At 43.2% G+C, this 22,740-nt stretch overlaps 1 protein-coding gene across 1 annotated transcript in view; it reads right to left on the bottom strand.

The window, feature by feature from the left end:
- Window positions 1–19,175, bottom strand: part of TNR (tenascin R) — an 89,474-nt gene extending 70,299 nt beyond the window's left edge. Inside the window, exons 1-5 of the mRNA XM_061183081.1 lie at window positions 18,677–19,175; window positions 16,309–16,785; window positions 8,215–8,478; window positions 4,791–4,906; window positions 2,431–2,581 (exon numbers count right to left, since the gene is read on the bottom strand). Coding sequence (XP_061039064.1) covers window positions 2,431–2,581; window positions 4,791–4,906; window positions 8,215–8,478; window positions 16,309–16,785; window positions 18,677–19,175 — 1,507 coding nt within the window. The remainder of the gene's footprint in view (window positions 1–2,430; window positions 2,582–4,790; window positions 4,907–8,214; window positions 8,479–16,308; window positions 16,786–18,676) is intronic.
- Window positions 19,176–22,740: the final 3,565 nt, after the last annotated feature.

The raw sequence follows: 22,740 nt of genomic DNA, 5'->3' as shown, positions 1-22,740 counted from the left end.
TGAGTAAATGAAATAAATAGATGACTCTCTATATGCATAAGAAAGAAAGTGAAGCATTTCAATGAATTGGAGCTTCTTGAAAAAAAAAAAAAAAAGATGTCACCAAAACTCAAATGACCATGTAAGGCTTTTGTCCATCAGCTCTTTAAGTCCCCAAATCCTAATCATAATGATTGATCATATTAAAATGTGACAGTGTAGCACCAAGGGCTCTGGCTGCAGGAGGTCTTGTAATTTGAATTCCCAAAATGGCCTGCCTGGAAGAAGCCAGCCTGCGTGCCTGATGAGGACTCAGAGCTTCGCAGGAGGGGGTTGGTGTGGGTCAGACGTTAGCAGAAGGAAATAATTAAACAATTGTTTCTTAAAAACAGCAGACAGAGCTGGGAGCCAACCATCTTTTCTGCAGCCGTCCTTGGATTTGGCCCTTCAGTTGGCCATTGGGTAGCCATGTCCCATTCCAGTCAAGGAGGTATCAGCTTACTTTCAACTTAGGCCCTAATTTTTAAACAAACACACATCCTACTCAAAAAGTAAACTGGAATAAATATTTTTCTTTCCATTTCTTCGTAATTCTGTACACAATCCCAAAATGTGAACTAGGACTTTTTTTTCTTAATTGAAAAAAATTCTGCCTGGCTTTACCACAGATGACTAGATCTGGAACTTTTAATTTTAATCTTAAGGAAATTCCAAACCAAAAAATACTGCAAATTTTGTCAAAATGTGGTTTAAGTAGAAGACTAAAGCAGAGTTGGACTATCTTCTCTAAATGCTGTCAGTACTTTGGAAGAAAAGCATCCTACATCTGTAATGTTCTTCTCTGCCCTCTTATGAACCATCTCCTTCTAGCTTTTTTTTTTTTTTTTTACCTACTAATACTTTCTTAATATCAAATCACAGAAGTGATCTGGGGACCCTGAAACATTCCGCATCAGAAGAGGAGAATCTACACGTGTTACCAAATCAACTCTTCAGGGTCCAGCATAACCTTGGGAAGCAGAACTGGGGAAAAACTCCGGCCACTGGTGTCTGGAGAGATTCCTCCAGAGTACTTTTAGACTTTATGGCTCTAGAGTTTCTTCTAAAACATATTTGGATTAGCATAGTGGTTTTAAAGCCTTTTGGGGAGGAGGGGGCTAATATTCTTTTTTAAAAGAACAAAATCTTAAATGACTGTACAAAATATAAAACAGATAAAAGTGGAGCTGCCTCAGTTGGAGGGTGTGAGGGGCATGGGAGTGGGAGTAATTAGAGACCTGCATCTCCACTTCCTCCTTGCCTTGAGGCATGGCCATGGAAAACTGGTGCTCTAATGGAGCATAATCTAATGCCACAATACTTTTAAACCAGTGTTTTCTAGACTGAGCATAAGCCTCAGCACCTGATGCTGTTTAGTTTGGATCCAATTAACAAAGTATGAATCACTAATCCATAAACATGGGCTCATTATATAGTGTTGTGATTCCCTTTTCTGGCCAACTTGGCCTTTGTCCTGCACTCATGACTGGTTTGCTTAGGTGTCAGTTTCTGTTTATGAAAAATAAAGCTGTACCAATATTCGCCTACCTCAGTCTCTGTTACTAACAGGGAACATTGCTTAACCTTCGAGTTTCAACTCTCCCATCAATAAAATGAGAACCAAAAATGATACCAGAAGCTATTTATAACTTTTGAGAAATTCTTGGTGAGGGCACACACACATGCATCATAATTGTTAATTTACAGCATCCTTTGTTAGCTAAGGAAACAATAAAGCAAAATGCGATACAGTTAATGAATCAAACCTAGAAATATAATGGTCTTGTCTGAGAGGAACTGTGGGGATGAAATAATAATCAACTTAAGTCATCACCTTGAACAGTGACCCAACCCACAATTACTGGTTTTGAACGATGTTTCCCGCTCTCACTTCTAAAAGCGTTCTCTGAGTGTATGTATACACACAAGGTATTGAGCACTCACTGTCATTGACACAGTGTTAATCAGTTTGTGTGCTTTATCTGATTTAATCCTCATGTCATTTCTATGAAGTTCATCATTGTCAAATGAATCGAGGTTTGGGAAGGTCAAATGACTTTCTGCAAATCTCACAATAAATAAGAGTGAATTAGCTCTTGCTGGTTCCAAAGCTCAAGATACTAGGGTCTGACAAACAAGGCCTCTTAATGAGTAAGATCAGAAGACATACACTGGAGATCCTAACAAAGAATTTCCCCATAGAATACTCTTCCAGATTTTTGTGCTTGCAAGGATAAGGAAGATGTTCAGCTAAGCATCTGGTCGAGTAGCTCCATCTCCAGGTACCCAAATTAATCTCAGCTGTGGGAGAAATCCTAGCACCCCTTTGTCTCTCTACTTCCTGGGTGAGTCTGCAGTTTTTCCTGAGTGACCTAATGGGTAGCCATAGGGTGAAAGGTTGGAGGCACTCACCAGTGGAGACGCTGGCCGAGGTAGGGGGGCTCCGGGCTTGCTCTTTCAGAGCCACCACATTGACAGTATATTCCTCCCCAGGCTTTAATCCCGTCTGGTTGAAGGATGTAACGTCACTGGGGAGCTGGGCAATCACCCCTCCTTCATTGTTCTGGAGGGTGGTGGGGGGGAGGGAGAAGCAGAGAAAGCAAAAGAGGAAATCAGTGGGAGGGAAATGTGTGGGACACTGTGAATTAAAGATGGGGACCACTTCTCTGGCCTCCAGGCTGACAGCTGAGGGTCTGGGGCCAGGAATGACTCCCAGCAGCATCAAGAAGAATGCCACCACTCTATGAGGATTTGGCAAACGGAGAACCAATTTTCAAGAACATTTCTTTGGCCTCTCCTGAGTCTACTGAGTTTGCCAATAAAAATTAGTCATGAGGTGATGTAGATTGGCTCTTGCCAAAAATGAAATGTCTGATGCTTACCATCTATCAGATTTTTTGGCATTTATCATGGTGAGCATGCCCTTGGCTATTTAGAAGAGTCTAGTTGTGTATGTATGTGTGTAAACATCTTTATGTACATGACAACATGTTTCAAACTAAGACATTCCCAGTTTTTTAATGAGCCGGAGCTATTATTTTGCTGTATCTGGAGTTTCTCATGGTGTTACACTGGCTGCAAATCTGTCAACGTCTTATTACCCAGATGAGTTAGGAATCCATGACATAACCAACTGTGAAGTACAAAGACGAGAAAAGGGGTAGAACAAAGAATAATACAAAGGAGAGAAGAAAGAGACAAGTTGGTAGAAGAGGAAATGAAGAAGATCAACTTGATGATGTTGGGTCCAGGATTTTGTATCTTTCTACCCGCCTATCTGTCTGTCTGTTTGCCTATTATTATACATTTTCTCTGTGTGCCTCTGGAAATGGAAGTGACAAGAGGGCTCTTTTTTGTGGCACTGCCCTTCTCCACTATTCTTTGGTCTCTGTTCATGTCACCTGGAGTGCCCTATTATGTAATTTATAGCCACACTTTTATAAATCAACGTGACCTCCCACTGACCTCAACCTACAGATCATACAGTTATTCTCTGTGGCTGTATATTTGACCTTGGCATGCCCTGGCTAGTCCCACTCTTAGAGTTTTACATATTGGATGTAAAACAGGCCAACCTGGCATTGTTCTTTTCCTGCCTGAGCGGCAGAGTGACATGATTCTCTCTGCCCTGTTTTAAATCCAATTGCCCACCATACTTTACTGGCCATTTTAATGCAGATAAGACATATAAGAACGTATGTGTATAGAATGTCTGCTTCGATGTATTTAGCTTGCCATGACATGACTATATCCACATAAGAGAAGTGGACAGAGCCCTGGAGTAGGAAGTGGAGACCCAATTCTTCTTTTAAGCCTGCCACCAACTAGCTGTCTGATATCATTTAAGTTCACTGAGTCTTAATCTCTATAAACTAAACAAACTAGATATAAAATGAAGGGTCATCAGTTCGAACAGTCCATGCCTCTAAGAATTTTGAAGTAAAACAATGGTGAAATCATAGTCTCATTGGCCAAAAATGTGTCATCTGTCATTAAGTCTGATGAATGACTGAAAAAATCCTGTTTGATATTGAAAGATGAAGACAGAGGAAAGGAGTATGATTAAACATTATACCCTTATGAGTGGTATAGTTAGGGAAGACATCAGTGGCATTAATAAATCTTGGAAAACTAGAACTAGTCAGGCGCCTCTGGCAACTTAAAAAAGTAGTTTTAGGGTTAATAAAATAAAATACTCTTTGATGAATGGAAAGGAATCTTAGGATAATTTTTAACTCAAAGACTAATAATATAATTTGTTTAAGGAAAAATTTTCTCAATGAATAGGTTATGAAAGGTGTTTTTGTGTTACATCTCTGACCTTTAGAGACTGAAGCCATGCAAGCTGACTTTTGGGGCATCTGTCTGCACAGAAGGAAGCTGTGGGTTGATTATGAGACCGACTCAGTTTGGCTTTTCTTATGTCCTAAAGAGATGCCCCAACTTTTTGAAGGTCTCAGTTTTCAGACTTGCTAAAATTACAGCTTGCTAAACCCTAGAGCTTTCTGAGCAGAGAGCTGGGGCTGGTGGCTGCTTCTGCTTTCTCCTGTCATCCAAGGCCCAGGTGCCAGGCTCAGGGCCATTACTCAGTCCTTACCATGCCTTTGTGAAAGAAATGTTCTGTAGCCCATATACCCACAAAATGCCCCTTTGTGTCCTAATGGCACGGAGAGAGAGATTGCGGGGGGTGCCTTTTTTGCTGCCCCGATTCCAAGTTGAGGGTATGAATACCCCAAATAAGGCTGTTCGGCAGTCTGACAGGTGGGGGTTACCTTTGGAATGAAGCTGATCTCCCACCCATCGAAGGAGAATGAGAAGGGCTCCCACTGCACCTCCACGGTGGTCTCTGTGATCGTCTTGAATTGTAGCCCTTGAGGAGTGGAGAGATCTGGAACACAGCAATGTGGGTGACCATGTCATGGCTTTCCCTGGCAGGGGCAGAGAGCATCATTACCTGGCACTCCCTCCACGCCATGGGTGCGGTGGCGTGTGATGGGCAGGCTATCCCAATCTCATTACACAGGTGGTGGGTTCCAGGTAAGGGATCAGCTCATGCCACTGTGGTCTTGGCACTCAGTGTGGCCGAATATATGAATAAAGTTAACAAACATAACCTAATAAATACTTTTTTATGCTTTCTTTTACATAATAGGTTACCATTAAAATAAAAAACCACACTTTCCTTTCCTTACTAAGGTGGTGAATCTTGGCATTTAACATAATGCCTTTTTCAGAGAAACTGAGCACTGTCTTCAGAGGCTTCAAGGGTTCCCGAGAGACAATATAAAGGCTAACATCACTGTTTCCATTTCACACCCAGGAAACTGGGGCACAGAGAGAGTAATGAAATACGTGGAGGAAGCCAACTTCAGAATATAGTCTGGAATGCTTTTCTCGATCACGTGATGTGCCCTAAGAATATCTTGTTTAGCTCAAATCGCCACGTCTAGGATGGTCTGAAATTTCCATTTCATGTATACAAGCAAAGCAAGGGCATACTCAAGGGACAGTAGCAGATACTGGGGTTTTCACTCTCACTCCACTAGCTCCTTCTTTTCTCCAGCTGTTCCTTCATTCTCTCTCCCTTCTCTCCTTCACTCACCTTTGCCTCATGTATCTCGTTTTTAGTTCCTCTGCTTATCTCCTTCTTTTTCCATTCCCTACACCCTCCTCCCCACCCCCTCCCCAACACACACACACACACACACACACACACACACACACACACACACACAGAGGCACAGGTGGAAGTATGCTTGTCCTAATGGAGTTCCAATTACCAGCCCTGAAATACGACAGCACGACTTTTCTCAGTTCTCCAGTGAGCCTGCTCCCATTTAAGTTGTGCCTCTCCTGGGATATTCCCATTGGAAAATTGACAGATTCTCATCCTTCCTGTTTGGAAGCTTCCTCATGCTTCTTGGTGAAAGGCAGGGCTGATTCTGAACCCACTTGAAGGCGTGTCAGGGGAGTTTACATGATTCTGTCCTTGTCACCTGGGAGCTTGCCTGAGGGGATGCCCTGAATTGGTGTAATAAAGGCCATGGGAGATGGAAACCTCATCATGGCATGTGCACGTGGATCAGAGAAGAGACGCCTGGGAGTCAGGCCAGGCTCTTGCTGAGGTGACCCATCCTGGAGCAAGGTGGGAAAAGCGGCAGATGGTGACCTGCCTCTCTACACAATCACTGCAGATATTTTAAACTAGTTCTCAGGCACGAGAGGAATTGAAGAAAAAGGTCAAATATAAACAGAGATAATTACAGGCATATTAAAAAAAAGGCAGCATTCATAGGGGGAGTCCAATATTATAACAGGATCTTTGTCACCTGAAAAGCAAGGGGACAAAATGACTTCTTAAATCCTTTTCCCTCTGCTTGCCCCTATGCTTACATCCTTCAAAGCACAACTCAAGTCCTTGGGCCTCCATGAAGACTTCAAAGCCAACTCTTCCTACTTCAACCTCTTCTTATTCTGAACTTTCATGACATTTGTTACCCAGATACCATCTTGTCCTTTAAGAGCTACATAAAATGGGCTCAGATCTCTCATCCCATATTTGGTGATAAGTCCCATTTACCAACCCAGGGGTTTATGTTTCATGGTCACGTCTTGTTCCCGTTTCCTGCTACTGCTAAATTCTCTGCATTATGTAATAAAAAATAAGTATTTGGTCTTTGTCCTGGCACACAGCTCCCAAAACCCTAGGAATTCCAAGAGTGATAAAAGTATCTTCTGTATGATTATGAGATAACTGGTAGCTGGGACCTCCTAAATAGCTGGTCTGCAGAAAAACCCAGGCATGATTTAGAGAGAGGGTTGGAACTTTCAGCCCCACCTCCCAACCTCCAGGGAGGGGAAAGGGGCTGACTTGAGTTAATCACCAATGGCTAGTGGTTTCGTCAATCATGCCTGTGTAATGAAACCTCCATAAGAAAACCCTAAACGACGGGGTTCAGAGGGCTTCTGGGTTGGTGAACACATGGAGGTACTGAGAAGGGTGCTTGTCCAGAAAGAACATGGAAACTCCACACCCCATACTTCACCCTATGCATGTCTTCCATTTGGTTGTTCCTGAGCTGTATCCTTTATAAGAAGCTGGTAATAGAGAGTAAAGCTCTGTGAGTTCTAAGGAATTACCAAAAGTAAGCAGGGGTTGTGGGAACTCCTTAAGTTTATAGCTGGTCAGTCAGAAGTCCTGGTGACAACCTGGGACTTGTGACTGACGACTGACGTGGAGGCCCTGTGAGACTTAAGCCTTAGCTTTTGGGATCTGATGCTAACTCCAGGTGGATAGATATTGAACTGAATTGAACTGGATTGTTGGACCCCCAGCTGGCATTTGAGAGCTGGACAAGTGGTGTTGGAAAGATAATTGAAGACTTCGGAGGTGTATAAAGAAAACTAAATAACAGCCCCTTCCCATCTCTTTCTTATTCTGCTCTTTGATGTAGTCAATGTTAATAGTTGGCATGCAATTTTTAAAAAATTTTCTGTGCTTAAATAAACATACAAAATATAGATACATACCTATAGCAGTTTCTCTGTTATAAATAGAACACTTCCATTTCTCATGGAGAAGAGTTTAGCTTGCTCTCTGTGTCTGTCTGTCTCTCTTTTGCCCCGTTGTCTTTCTAAACGATGCTTTAGAGCCTCAACGTTTATAATCAAAATGGACTATCAGGATATTTTACTAAATAAACGATCACGAAGAAATAATGCTATGAGGAGAGGTGAGTGTTTTAATTTGTGGTTTTAAATAAGATTTTTTTTTCCACTCTGTTATACACTTACCATCTGTAACATACCATTTAGCACTTGCTTATTATACATCCTATTTCATATCTCCTGGTTTCTAGTCTCTAACTAGATTTGAAGTCTATATAAGTCTCATACTTTCCTTGACTTCTAATCAGAGTAGCTTATAACAAGTCAGAACTCAATAATTAAAGTACTTTTTGTCCTTTTGGTTCTATAATTGATAGGGGTTGCCTGGATTTGGAAACTCTTTCTTGGAAGTGCCTTTTTAATGATGTACCCTTTCCTAAGTGGGTCACGTTGGAAGCCCTTCCCCTCAAGAGCAATGATTATTGCAGGCATCCCTGAAGAATTAAGAAAAGACACTACTATCGTGAATGCCCATGATCTCATGTAGGAGAAAAGAAGAATGAAACAGGATGGGGAAATGGTACGTACGGGTGGCCACCTTGGCCGTGATGGGAAGGCTGAGGATGTTGCTAATGACAGCGTAGACGCTGATGTTGTAGGTGAGACCTGGCTCCAGCTCCGAGATGGTGACACCACTCCAATCTCCAGGCACCCGCTGCTGGAGCTGGAGGCCCCCCAGGGCCATCGGCTGGTAAGAGATCACATATTCCGTCACTGCCATCGGCCCGTCCCATTCCAGCTCAATGGACCTGTCGCTGATACCAGCCACTCGCAAGTCCTCTGGAGGGGCAACTACCAGGAGGCAATACACAGATAGCATGAGCTCAGAGGACTGCCTTCCCCATCCTGGACCCAACTTCCTTCCTCACATCCCACCCCACATGCCCTGTCTGTATATTCTGCTCAGCTCATTGCCTTTGAGTGATTGGTAATTCCCTTTGCAGGCAGGTTCTTATCTTTTCTGTGCTCAGTACTCCCATCCCTATAGGGCCATGAGTTAGTGGTGTGCTGGAGCCGGCTTCTACTGGCTCAGGAAAGTTGATTGTAGAATTTTGCAAGACAGTTTTAAATAGTCATTATTGAAGATTAAATTGTATTCAATATTAACTTACAATTAAGTAAATTATCTTTAAAACAAAATTATGAATACTCCAAACTCATCACTGGCAAATTTCTTCACTACATTTTACTATTAGCTATGCCCTTGAGTCAATTTACATGTATTGTATCTCTCTGGTAGAAATACTATGTAATTGTGTGCTAATGCACAGCTGTTTCCAACTCTACATTTAGTGACTTCATGTTGGTAGTTTGAAATTGGCCACGGAGGGAGTATTTACACCATGGAAGTTGGCAAATGCTACAAAGCGGGGCTTTTTATTTTTTCCCTCAGAGAGCTAGTTGTTAGATATTTAACAGCATACATTGGCTAATATTTTTGGTAGTTTAATAAATTATTGTTACCAGATTACCCTGGGAGCCAGTATTTGATTTGGCAAGTGGAAATATAGGCTTATTCCCGGTTATCTTGCAAAATACAAGAAGCCAAAACAGTAAATCCTAGATACCATGGACTGATGAAGACATTCAATCACACTTTATTTTCCCTGTTAAAAGGAGACTGTTTAAGTTTTGAAAGAAATGTAACTCGTGTTAAACAAATTTTTATTAGCCTTGATTTTGGGGATGATGAGAAAGGAGCATTCTTGAGGGCTTTGCTTTTCTCTCTTGTTCTACTTTTCAAATGCTATTCAGAGAATCACCAAAAATTAAACCTCATTGAAATAGCCTTTCATGTATGGTTCCCTTGGGAAGTGAAGATTCACCAGTAGTGGGGGTATTAAATGACTGAAACTTTAAGATCAATTAGGAAGTTAATGCCAGTATACCTGTAATTGGACCTGCCCATAGATTAAATCAAAGATCAGGCCAGTATTTAAATAGTCATAATTAACTTATAAATTTATATGCAGTGGAGGCTTTGGTTAGTTTAAAAGTTGTCATTGGTGTTGAATTTCTCCTCTGAGAATTCTCACTCTTTCACCTTTACAAGAGCAGAGGACTGAGACAGCTGCTAGTCACAGGGCCGTGTGAAAAGAAGGTGCCTGCACTCCCTGTGGTGCTCAGCCTCAAATCCTTGGCAGAGGTGTAAATGAGGACTCATAACATGGAAATTAGGAACATATATTTACAATGTTGGGCATTTGCTTTGATTGTTTTTGCCCCAAACTGTGAATGGTATAAAACAGTCTAGATAGCAGAGCTTCCTCTGATTAAAGATGGCAAATGTTGACCAAAACAAAAACAATTTTTAATTTATTTCTTTTAAATTTATAAAACTAGATGAATGTAAATGAAATTTAAATAATCAAACTTTCAAATGATAGTTTATAAGCATATATCATTTCTAACTCTGGCATGATGAAAGGTTTGAATTGCACTAAGATCTTTGGGGTAGCCTGTATAATGCATACCAAATGACTCCTGGACCAGGGAAAGAAGAGTTGGTATATAGAACCTATCAGTATTTTGCATGGTTATATAGAGCATTTATTATGCACCAAGGACAATGCTAAACATTCTGACATAGATTTTCTTATTTCATCCTCTCACCAACACTATGGAATTGGTATTATTTTTACCCCTGTTTTATAGAGAAGAAAACTGAGTCACAGAGTCAGCAAACACAGAAGGTAGGATTTGAACCCAGGCGCAATGATTCTAGAATCTCTAAGCCAGTGTACAATACCACTTTACATTTGCATAGCATTTCAGTCTATAAAACATGTTTAGATAAACCATCTAACTAGATTTAAAAAAAAAAATCCTTTAATAGCAGCTCTATGAGGTAGATTGGGTAGATATGATTATCCCAACTTTACAAATGGAGAAACTGAGACCCAGGCTAAAGGACTTGCCAAAAGTAAGGGAGTTGGGTCATAGCTGAACTGATTATCAAACCAAGATCTATCCTTGGTGTGTTCTTTTCCCTACAATTTGTAGGATGGGTTACTGATTGTACCAGATGCTTTCCTTCATTTATACACTGCCCTCAAAAATAAACTACATCAGTGAATAATTCAGACTATCGTTTAGGATGCGAATTCCAGACTGGTGCTTATCCTAGAGGTAAGAAACTTCTTTTAAGAAGGATTCTCTAAAATTTCACAATTTGTATGGAAACACAAAAGACCCCGAATAGCCAAAGCAATCTTGGGAAAGAAAAACGGAGCTGGAGGAATCAGACTCCCTGACTTCAGACTACACTACAAACCTACAGTAATCAAGACAGTATGGTACTGGCACAAAAACAGAAATATAGATCAATGGAACAGGATAGAAAGCCCAGAGATAAACCCACACACATACGGTCACCTTATCTCTGATAAAGGATGCAAGAATATACAATGGAGAAAAGACAGCCTTTTCAATAAGTGGTGCTGGGAAGACTGGACAGCTACATGTAAAAGAATGAAATTAGAACACTTCCTAACACCATACACAAAAATAAACTCAAAATGGATTAAAGACCTAAATGTAAGGGCAAACACTCTAAAACTCTTAGAGGAAAACATAGGCAGAACACTCTATGACATAAATCACAGCAAGATCCTTTTTGATCCACCTCCTAGAGAAATGGAAATAAAAACAAAAATAAACAAATGGGACCTAATGAAACTTAAAAGCTTTTGCACAGCAAAGGAAACCATAAACAAGATGAAAAGACAACCCTCAGAATGGGAGAAAATATTTGCAAATGAAGCAACTGACAAAGGATTAATCTCCAAAAAATACAAGCAGCTCATGCAGCTCAATATCAAAAAAACAAACAACCCAATCCAAAAATGGGCAGAAGACCTAAATAGACATATTTCCAAAGAAGATATACAGATTGCCAACAAACACATGAAAGGATGCTCAACATCACTAATCATTAGAGAAATGCAAATCAAAACTACAATGAGGTATCACCTCACAGTGGTCAGTATGGCCATCATCAAAAAATCTACAAACAATAAATGCCGGAGAGGGTGTGGAGAAAAGGGAACCCTCTTGCACTGTTGGTGGGAATGTAAATTGATACAGCCACTGTGGAGAACAGTATGGAGGTTCCTTAAAAAACTAAAAATAGAACTGTCATATGACCCAGCAATCCCACTACTGGGCATATACCCTGAGAAAACCATAATTCAAAAAGTCATGTACCACAATGTTCATTGCAGCACTATTTACAATAGCCAGGACATGGAAGCAACCTAAGTGTCCATCAACAGATGAACGGATAAAGATGTGGCACATGTATACAATGGAATATTACTCAGCCATAAAAAGAAACAAAATTGAGTTATTTGTAGTGAGGTGGATGGACCTAGAGTCTGTCATACAGAGTGAAGTAAGTCAGAAAGAGAAAAACAAATACCGTTTGCTAACACATATACATGGAATCTAAAAAAAAAAAAAAAGGTTCTGAAGAACCTAGGGGCAGGACAGGAATAAAGACGCAGACACAGAGAATGGACTTGAGGACACGGGGAGGGGGAAGGGTAAGCCGGGACGAAGTGAGAGAGTGGCATGGACATATATACCCTACCAAATGTAAAATAGATGGCTAGTGGGAAGCAGCTGCATAGCACAGGGAGATCAGCTTGGTGCATGTGACCACCTAGAGGGGTGGGATAGGGAGGGTGAGAGGGAGATGCGAGGTGGGGGGGACATGGGAATACATGTATACGTATGGCTGATTCAGTTTGTTATACAGCAGCAACTAACACAACAATGTAAAGCAATTATACTCTAATAAAGATGTTAAAAAATAAAAAATAAATAAAACAAAAGCACAACAACAAGAAGAAAAAAAAAAAAAAGAAAGAAAGATTCTCTAGGGCCTGTCTTTTGTTATTCAACACGCTGATTCCAAGTTTCCTGTGTGGGACTCCTCCTGTCATGGTGACAGAAACGGCCATTCCAAATTTCAAGTCACCAACAATTCTTAGGGCATTTGGGACAAGTCAATGTATTCATTTTTAGTCCCTTTCTCCAGAAAATAAAGCTAATCACGACAAAGGAGAATGATCCAAGCAGAGCATTTGGGAATTTTAAAGTAAAAAACAGGTGCAGAAGGATTTTTTCATCTTGACAACTTAACTTGGCAAGTTTTTTATCTTGAGACCTGAGCCTGGTGGTGGTAATGATGAGAAAGAAGCAATGGTGTCGATTGTGAAAGAAGCATTCTTGAGAGCGGTGGCTCCAAGGAGGAGACCGTCACCTTTCACCCTATAACTTAGCAGCAGCTGTGTACATTGGGTGTCAGTAATTCTTATAAAATGAAATGGTATTGAACTAGAAAGCAAACTGTAAAAGAGCCGTATGCCTTGATTCAAGGAATTTAGTGTGTGTGGGGGGCTGTGAATTATTCTTAGTCTTACTTTCTTTGGGGCTCCAACTTGGGAACTTGGGGAAGAGCAGGCAGTTAAAAAGGAGTAAACTGCAGCTTGAGGAATTGGAGTTGCTTATCTGCAAAGATGCCATGCTGTTTACTTTTTAGATCTCACATCAATTTTGCACATATGTGGTGAGAGCAGTTGGAATTAGTTCCATGACGTGTCTCGCTCGGAGGAGCGAGTGATTTCAGGTGCCAAAGGTTGGGCTGGCTGCAGTGCTGGCAGATGCAGAGGCTGATGGTGATGAATCTCTGCAGGTCTGACTGAAGTCCAGGGAACGGCTTTCTGGATTGTTTCAAGCCCCTGCTCTGGTTGTTCTTTTATCCTGTTGCTTTGCAGGGAGTTGTGGCCAGCTCACCAGCCAGCTCCCGCACTAACCTCCTTCCCTGGGGGCAGGTGTGGACAAATGGTTGAACGTGCTTCCTTACCCCATCTCCAACACCTAATATTTTTTTATCATTTGACAGAGCTCAGCTTTCATATCAAAAGACTATTTCTTTGTGTATGTGGCTTTCAAAATTTTTATTTTCCGATTCCACTCTACTTAGAATCCCAGGGAGGATTAAAGAGTGCTAGAAGTTGGTAGGAGACCACGGTTCTTATTCTTGCTCTGCCATTAATTAGCTGTCTGGCTGTAGAAAAATCTTCCTGTCTCTCAGGGCTGCTGCTTTTTCAATTTGTAAAATGAGAAGCCCAGAGTAGCTTCTTTCAAAGCCTGTTTTAAGTGCTCATATTCATGAATTTTTTTGTTCCATTATCTTTACCCGGCCAGAGAACAGAGGCAGAAAGGTTGAGATCTGGTCCCACTGGTCCCACGGCCCACTATGAGAAAGATCAAGGCTGGGAGTCAAATAGAGTGGCCTTGTCAACTCTATTCAATTGCATTCAAGCTCTAGTGGCCTAAGGAGCCTCAGAATGAAGTCCACACAATGGGCAGCCATTTTCCATGCCCTTGCCAGAGAGAAAAGAATGACCTGTGGAGAAGTGCATTTTGTGGCTCTCCACGTTTTCACCTTCCCCATTCTCTTCTTTCCTCTCCTCACTGCTGTTGGCGAGGGGAGCAGTAATGCTGGAGTGTGCGCATCTGGCCAGAAAAGTCAAACAGTGGATAAGCAGCCCCTCTCCTAGAGCCTTCTCACAAAGAGCAAGTGAAGTAGCACTTTAGATAATGACCTAGTTACTTCTCTGGAAAAGACCCATGGCATTTGGTTTAAAAGACAAGAAAGCCTTGAGAGCAGCACCTGCTGCAATGAGTGGGGGCTCCATGGTTGCTATAGAAACAGATGGAGATTATGCAACTGTCCCTCCTCACATGCTTTGGGAACCTGTAAAGTAATTTATCTGGGCGTCCAGAAGTCTTCCTCAAACAGCACAGAGGTAACGTGTTATAGGTAACATGTGCTCATAGTTTGGGCTCAACCCAGTTGTAGCTATGCTAGCAGCTGCTGAGTCTTCCCTGAGTGACCAGAAGGGCTTATCTCCAGTTCAGTTTGGACCCTGGATCAGATTAAGATTCTGTATAATGAACCTGTCCCCGTGGAAAAGGAGGGTCAAGAACATGAGAAGTATGTACAACCCAACAGAGATCAATTTTATTAAGAAGGATGTGAACTATAGAATAGCCGTACATAGAAAAGGGCCCAAATGGACCCTTAGCATTCTCTGATGGGGCCTCATGGAGCCTCGTCCTGTGGGTGGGAACTAGGATCATGCTTCCGCCTCCTCTTCCCAGCAATTACCTAGTGACTTTGGATTCAGAAATGATGAAGCTTAACTTCTGCTTGACTTTTCCTTCTGAACAATTGGTATAACAGCTATTCATATTTTCAGTAAGATATTCAGTAAACAAAATTAGGAGGCTAAATGAAATCATCGACTATGGAAAAAAATGGAAGAACGTGAAAATATTTTTTTTCCTAAGCAGTAGGTTGTTGTTTATCTTTTAGTTGTTGCCATCGATCTTTTAAAAAATTTTAAGTTGAAGTTGCAGGTGCAGGAGACTTGTCTGACTGGTCTGGTACCTAGGTGGGAATCATTGATGATGCTCAAGAATAAAAGGCTGGTGAAGCTGGCCTCCCAGGATTTCCCCCTTAAACCAAGGTCAGAAGGCTGATCAGAAAATTCCTAGAATCAACCCATCAGAAAGCTTAAAAGTGTTCGTTTGTTGTTATTTTTTATTTTAAATTTTCCCAATGAGCACTCTGAGCCCACTGTTACAGATTGAACTATGAATGGAAAAGATCAAGATCAATCACTCAATCTGTACTGTTTAAAACACAAATTTAACAGTGAGAGTCACTGATTTATTCAGAAGATGAGCAGTAACAGTGAGATAATGACAATAATCTGATTTTAGGCAAAAGAAAATGATCTCCAGTGAGATATTGGTATTTTCCCACTGATAGATTTAGGTCCTCCTTTTGGGACATCACCTTTGTATTGGTTTCCATGGTGCAGACACATATGGGGTTGGTTCCAATTTGGTATGTCATCTGGAACAAAGCGACTCGTAACCTTGTAATATTCTGTACTAATAGTTGGAATATGAGTTGTTGCTCGATGCCTTTAGTAGTTTATTCCTATTTACAAGTAATTCCTTGCCTATAAATACTTTTATCCATGTGGACACTAGATCATTTCAAAAATTAATAACACTTTGCAATATGCAAGCTCCAAAATAACCAGAGTGCCAGAGTGCCCTGCTAGTCTGGTTATCACAGACTAACCGCCATCGCATGCCCTAACACTGTGAAAGGACGTGTCCCCAGAATATGGCAACGGGCAAGGGGGATATTTTGGAGCAGGTGGAACTCTGGGAAGCCCGCTGAGTTAGAGTGGTCCCTTGCCTAAGGTGGTACCATGGTCTGACTCTCTGCTTTCTTCCATCTCAAGGACAGTGAAATGCTGTCACCATTATTACCATTGACTTTGTTCCAGTCTTGGGGTAAGATTCAGCTTTCATCCTGAACTTGACCTTTTCTGGTTTCCACCCTTCCCCACTTAAATCTTCCTCATCAATTGTGATTGACTCAAGAAATCAGCTGTCTTGGAAAGCAAGTGTACATGACCCAGTTGGGAATTCTTCGGCCTAAAATTCACCTTCCCTCCCATCTCTCTTCCCACCTCCAGCCAGTTTGCCGCACCACCCTTGACAAAGGCCCCGCCGAGCTCCCCTCCCTACCTGCCGAGCAGTCAGGGCCCTGGTAGCCCTCTTCACAGAAGCAGAGCCCCTCCTGGCAGTGTCCTCGCCCACTGCAGGCGTTCAGACACCGCTGCTGGCCGCAGTCCTCACCAGCGTAGCCCTCCTGGCACAGGCAGGTACCGTTGGTACATCTCCCCTTCCCCGAACAGTCCCCAGGGCACCTCAGCTCGCTGCAGTCCTCGCCAGTGTAGGCCTCTTCGCAGATACACTCCCCGTCCACGCACAGCCCCCGGGAGCTGCAGTCTGTCGGGCACCGGAGCTCAGAGCAGTCGTCGCCGCTGTACTCACTGTCACAGATGCACTGGCCATCCACACACACGCCCCGACTGGAGCAGCCTAGGGGGCAGTAGGGCTCCGAGCAGTTCTTGCCAAACCAGCCTTGATCGCAGATGCAGCCACAGGACTCGAGGCTAAAGTTGCCGTGGCCACTGCAGTGAGGGATATAATCCAGTTGTCCTGGAATGGCCAAGGAGAAGGTCAAAGGGCAGCAGTGGAACCTCCTGTAAACGGGGTATGGGAGGGGTGGGCAGAGACCTCTCCTCACTCTCTGATCAGATTTGTGTTGCTGAGAATTAAGCTCAAGCTAGTTTGGTACATCATCGACTTCATGAATGTTTTCATCTAATAGCGGTTGTGCCTGGCACAGCGCTGGGAGCGAGGATGAGTGAGATCGGGTCCCTCGTCCTTCAGGGGCTCACCTTCAGTGTGTCTTGGCTTGGGTTCCCTAGAAGCAGACTTTAGATGAGAATTCAGATGAGAGTGACTTACTGGGAAGTGCTCCCGGGAAAAACTGGTCAGGGAGAAGGGGAGACTCAGGAGGTTGGAGCCCAAGCCAGACACATTATCAGGCAAAGTCCTGGGGGGGTCACTTCGGTTCAGTCCTGCAGGGTCTTCTGGACACAGTGTAAGCCACACCTCAGCTGGGATGAAAGGCTGTCCTTGGAGGGTGTAAATGTCCATTGTCTCCCTGGGGCAGGCCAAAGAGGTTCTTACAGCCCAAGGACAGCCCCTGACCAAGACGCCCAGGTGCTGGCTATGGGGACGGAAGGGGATCTGAGGGCTTGTATGCTGAGTTCCAGGCCTGTGATGCAGGACAAGGTCACATGTGCTGCAGCCACATCCCACTCCCTCTCCTTCCCGCCATCTAACTAACTCTGCTCATTCATCACAACTTAGCACTAGGGTCACTTCAAAGGCTTCCCAGAACTTGTCTCATTTGGTGACTGTTTGCTGTGATCTTTTTAGGATTCTATGCATATCTCCTGCCCTGGCCCTTACCATGCTATAACTATAGTGGTTAATTTAAACCACTATAAAAGGTAAAAGCTTGAACCCAAGATAGTAAGGAAGACACAGTCCTCTTGTTAAGGAATGAATTTCATGGGTTGAAAGTACCTTTTGGGTGAGAGGAGCTGGGCACAGAAAGGGACACACTTTCTGCTCATTGGGGGTCAGCTGATAACAGCTATTGCACGTGAGGTCCCTACTAGAAGCCAGGCTTTCATCTGAATGGAGGCTTTTATATTTAATAACTCCTTGTTGTTCTAGTCTGTCACCATTTGTCAGTGGAGAAAGGAAGTCATGGGTTATGTAACTTGCTTAAGTCACAAGCTAGTAAGTAGCAGAGCTAGGATTTGAAGGCGGGAAGTCTGGCTCTGACTTCTCCCAGAGAGGTCAAGATAGTCATTGCTAAGTGTTACTAGTCAGGGGGTGGGTGAGACTAGGGGTGCAAGTCCTGGATACTCAGCCTTTGGAGGGGAGGGGGTTGTAATAAGCTCTGTGAGTGGGTGTGTGCGTGCACGTGCATGCACACCCACGTGCGTTCGTGGAGGGGGCAGGGGCTGAAACTTCCATCTTGCTGGAGAAAATGGGGCCAGGTCCTCTGAGACTATAATGACTATCATTTACTCAGATGGGAGAAAGACTGAGATGGAGTGAACAGAGCGCCTGAATTCTCTAGTCCCTCAGGTTAACACGGATAGATATCAATTCAACAGCCTGTGAAAACCAAAGATGAATGAAGACAGACGTCAAATTCCCTGCTCACCACAGAAGTTGCTGTGCTGAACCGATGTATCATTACCTGACTCATCCCCCCAAAATCAGGTTAATGTATTTCAAACTGACTAAGCGCTGTAGAGAATCCCTACGCCAAATCCCCCGGGAAGGACCACATTTAGATCTTAGAGACGTCTGAACAGAGAGCTACAGACTAGGGCACTTCTTTCCCTCTGTGTGAAGAGGTGCCAGATTTCGAGGGGAGTGGTGGCTCACCCTCCTTCACTCTCCCTCTCTGCTCAGCGCCCTCCCTCCCTCCTGAGACCGGCTGCAAACTCCCAGACTCTACCTGTGGCCGCACTTTCCTGGCAGCAGTTGCTGGTGCACTGGTCCCGAAGCACCGACACCTCCCTCTCCAGCATCTCGATTCGGCTCAGCAGCTCCTGCAGCACCTGGGCAGAGCTGGCGCATGCGCAGGCCTTTTTGGGGAGGTTGATCCTGTGGGTGAAGGTGACCTGGCTCTCGTGGTCCGAGGTCTGGCCCGTGTACTCTGTCAGCACCTCGTCTTCGGCACTCACCTCCTGCTCGGCCGAGGCCTCCAGCCGCGAGGAGCAGAGGCTGTCCAGGGGCACGTTAATGTTGTACACGTGGTTGAAGACCACCGGCTGCTCTTTGCCGGATGTATTGTAGCTGGCAGTGCCTCCTTCCTCCTCCACCGCCTGTCTCTGGACCCTTTCCGTGGTGACCTCCAGCTGACACTCTGAGGGCTTGAGCATGGAGCCCAGAAGGATCAGGTTGACGCCAATGAGCATGTTCTTCAAGACCACTGTTTCCCCGTCTGCCCCCATCCTCTCGGCAGAGCGCTGGGTTCAAGACCGGCCTGCAGCAGAAAGCATGGAGTTGTGGAAATTTGCAAGAGAAACCAAGGAACGAACGAGATGGCCTCTGAGACCTGCACTTGGGCACCACGCTATGCACAGTCCTACAGAGCTAAAGGATAGCAGTGAGGATTTCAAGGGGAAGGTTGGGAAGTGACTACCAGGGTCATGAAAGCCCGGAGCTTTTTGTTCCCTAGAGGAATGAACCCCTGAAAATGGACACTGCTTCTGCAGAAGGGCATTTTGATCTCCCAAAAGGCTTATCTAGAACACATGAGTGTGGCACCCACAGTGGGCAAGTGGTTCCAACAAAGAGGACATGTGAGGACTCGGGGCAGGGGCACTGTGGCTAGGCTAGTCCTCCAAGGAGAACTCAGAGCATCCTTTCACTTCTGAGTGAGAATTAGGATGAACGGTACCATGGAGCCTTAGGCATACCCTCATATTTTGCCAGATATTTATGATGAAGGGGCCCCGCCAGCCACTTCAAAATAACTTATTAACTCCTCTAAGCTCATCTGTTCAAATACAAGTTGACTTTAGAATGACCAACCAGGCAGATAATATAGTTCCAGGTAACTGTGGTTGTTAATAATCCTTAGGTACATTTGTGATTATCTGGGACTGTGTGAGCCGAACTCTCTTTTAATCTTCTCATTAGTATAGTCCCAGTGCTTTGTGATCACAGGGTGCCTTTCTTCCGAGGTCCTGTTTAAATTGCTAAAATAATGTATTAGCTCCTCTACTGGCTACCTAGTCACCAAGAACAATGGAGAACGATAAATTTCCCGTAATGCAAATCAGTTTTACAGAAATTATATCTCTTCTATATTCCCTGTGTAAAAGAGAAAAAGAGGCTTACAAATTTTGGTTCTAAAGGTAATGTTAGAGCTAAGAAGATTAAGGACAAAGGAACAGAGTGAGAGTAAATGTGAATTTGGGAAGAAGGCAATAAGCAACAGCTAACATCAACTGAATGTGTACTGTGTACAGACTGCGCTGTGCACCTCACCTGGGATCTTACTTGACCCTTAGAACAAACCTATGATGGGATGTTACGATTATCCCCATCTTGTAATGGAGTGAATTCTGCCTAGAAAGCTTAAAATTTGAATGCAGGTCTGACTCCAAAACCTGTGTTCTTAACTGCTATGCTCCAGTGCTTGTCTTGATAAGCATGTTCAATGTTCTGTTGTCTCTGATGGAAATTGTGTTAGTTATAGGATCTTCCCAGGAATACTGAGATTAGAAAATTTTGCTAGGGCCAGATCCAATGTTCCTTCCTCCACGAAGCATTCTGCTCTCATCTTTTTCTTCCTGTTCCCTCAGGAGGCTAAGGAGCATCCCCAGCACAGGCTAAGTTTATCCCTCACTCCTTATAAACCCCCTCTGACAGCATTTGCCACACTAGACTGTGGGTTTCCTTTGTCTGCTCCTGCCCCCCACCAGCTTCGTCCCCTGCCTCCCCCCACGGGCCCCGAACTGCTAAGTCAATTTAGGTCAGACCACATCTTATCCACAGTATTTGATGTGTGTCTAGGACAGCAAAAGTGTTCTGTACTGTGGTTGTTGAATGAATAAGTGAGTAGATACATGGAAGGATGGATAAACAGATGAATTAATGAGTAAATGCCCTGTGAGCAAAAGGTTGAATCATTCTCCAACTCATTTAATCTCTTTCCATTATCCTCAAGTTATTCACTATTTTCTTCAATTTCAGTTCAACTGGACAATTTCTGAGGGATTATTTTATTAGGAGTAATCTGTATTAGTGACTATTTTGAAAACCATGTCCTATTACTCAGTCTTTATATTATATATTGGACTAAAATCCTTGTTTCCAATATGAAGGAGAAGCAGAACAGAGTAGAGCTATTAAGATTCTGGACTCTGGAGCCAGACTGCCTGGTTTTCCCCTATCCCAGGACTACCCTGAAATCACTGGAACATGTGAGAAATCTCTTCCATCATTTGACAGCCGGAAAGCCCAACCTTAGCATACCCTTGTTCAAAGAAGGGTGAGAGGTTCTTGGAGTGATGGGAGAGGTAGTGATCCACTGGTTACATCAGATGAGGTAAATCAACCTTGGGGACAGATGGAGTGACATGTCTGAACCAAATTTCTCTCATGACTGTAAGCTCTTTCCAAGCCCCTCTATCTGAGGTATTACTTGCTTTCCCATTTTCAGCTGCTCTAGGCGTTTCATCCTTGGAGTGGCACTCTGCCCTTATATCATTGAAAGTTTCCCAGGAATGGCTCTGATATAAATCATTTACACTTACATTTACATTGGAGGCTAAGGAGCCTTAGCCATCTCACTTGCTAAACTAAAGTTGGTTTGTCTGATCCATGTTGACATTGCTGAATAGTTTTTTTTTTTTTTTCTGGGAATCATAAAATTATCATGTAGCAGCCATAGCACTTAACAGAACTTTTTGCACAGAGCAGACACTCAATAAATAAGTGAAAGAATAAATGACATTATAAATGAAAGGGAAGACAAGTGACAGGAAAATTAAAAGGGACAAATGTTAGGTTCCACACCAGTCCAAAGCAACAACTATAAAATTATATGTGGAGAGAAAAGTATAGCTTTATGTGTGAAAAACACAAGATTTTAGTCAATAAGCAAACTGACTATGAATTAGTCAACAGTGTGATTTTTGTAACCTCCAAAACCTTATTTAGACTCAGGATTTATTGACTGATTGACTGATTGATTGATGGATTGAAGTATAGTTGATTTACAGACTCAGGCTTTATTAATTGAAATTATAGACTAGGGTGAGCAGGGGACTGTTTTGCTCTGTCCTGCACTTGTCATTGATTCCTTCTGGGTGGAGAGGATGCTGAAGGTACTCAAAATCTTGTTGTAGGAGAGGGAGGAACTTAGCATTTTTGTCCAGAGAAGTGACAACCCCAGAGCTATCGTTCCTTTATCATTCATTCCTTTGACAGATATTTATTGAGTACCTAGTATATGCTGGTTCCTTTACTCACAGAAGTTATATTTAAGTGTGTGTGGGGGGGGGAGAGGGTGGGAGGGGGAGGACATACAATACATAAATACCCACAATAATTCTGTATGTCATATATAATGTATGATATAATGCATATTATATGGTATTTAATATATGACAATGTAACATTCATTTGTGTATGTTGTGTCAGCAAGTGGTAACTGCTGTGGAGGAAAAGAAAAGAAGGGAGCCGAGGAGGTACCAGGACAGGGAAGTCACATGGATATTTTGTAGAGCCCAGCCAGGGAAAGCTTGTCTAATGAGGTGACCACTGAGCAGAGACCTGAAGGAAGTGAAGAGTGAGCTTAGCAGATGGCTGAGGAAGTGCATTCCAGGCACAGGGAACAGCAAGGGTGAGGGCTCTGAGGCAGGAGCCGGCCTGGTGGGTTTGAGTGACAGTGAGACTGGAGGCGAGTGAATGAGGGAGCAGATGTGGGGAGATGAGGTCAGAGAAGGAGTGGGGGCCAGGTCAGAGAAGGCCTGTGAACCACTATAAGGACTTGGGCTCTTACTG

Source organism: Eubalaena glacialis, chromosome 3 (assembly GCF_028564815.1).
Source record: "Eubalaena glacialis isolate mEubGla1 chromosome 3, mEubGla1.1.hap2.+ XY, whole genome shotgun sequence".
In the NCBI taxonomy this organism is placed as follows: Eukaryota; Metazoa; Chordata; class Mammalia; order Artiodactyla; family Balaenidae; genus Eubalaena; species Eubalaena glacialis.
This window is presented reverse-complemented; position numbering and strand designations above follow the sequence as displayed.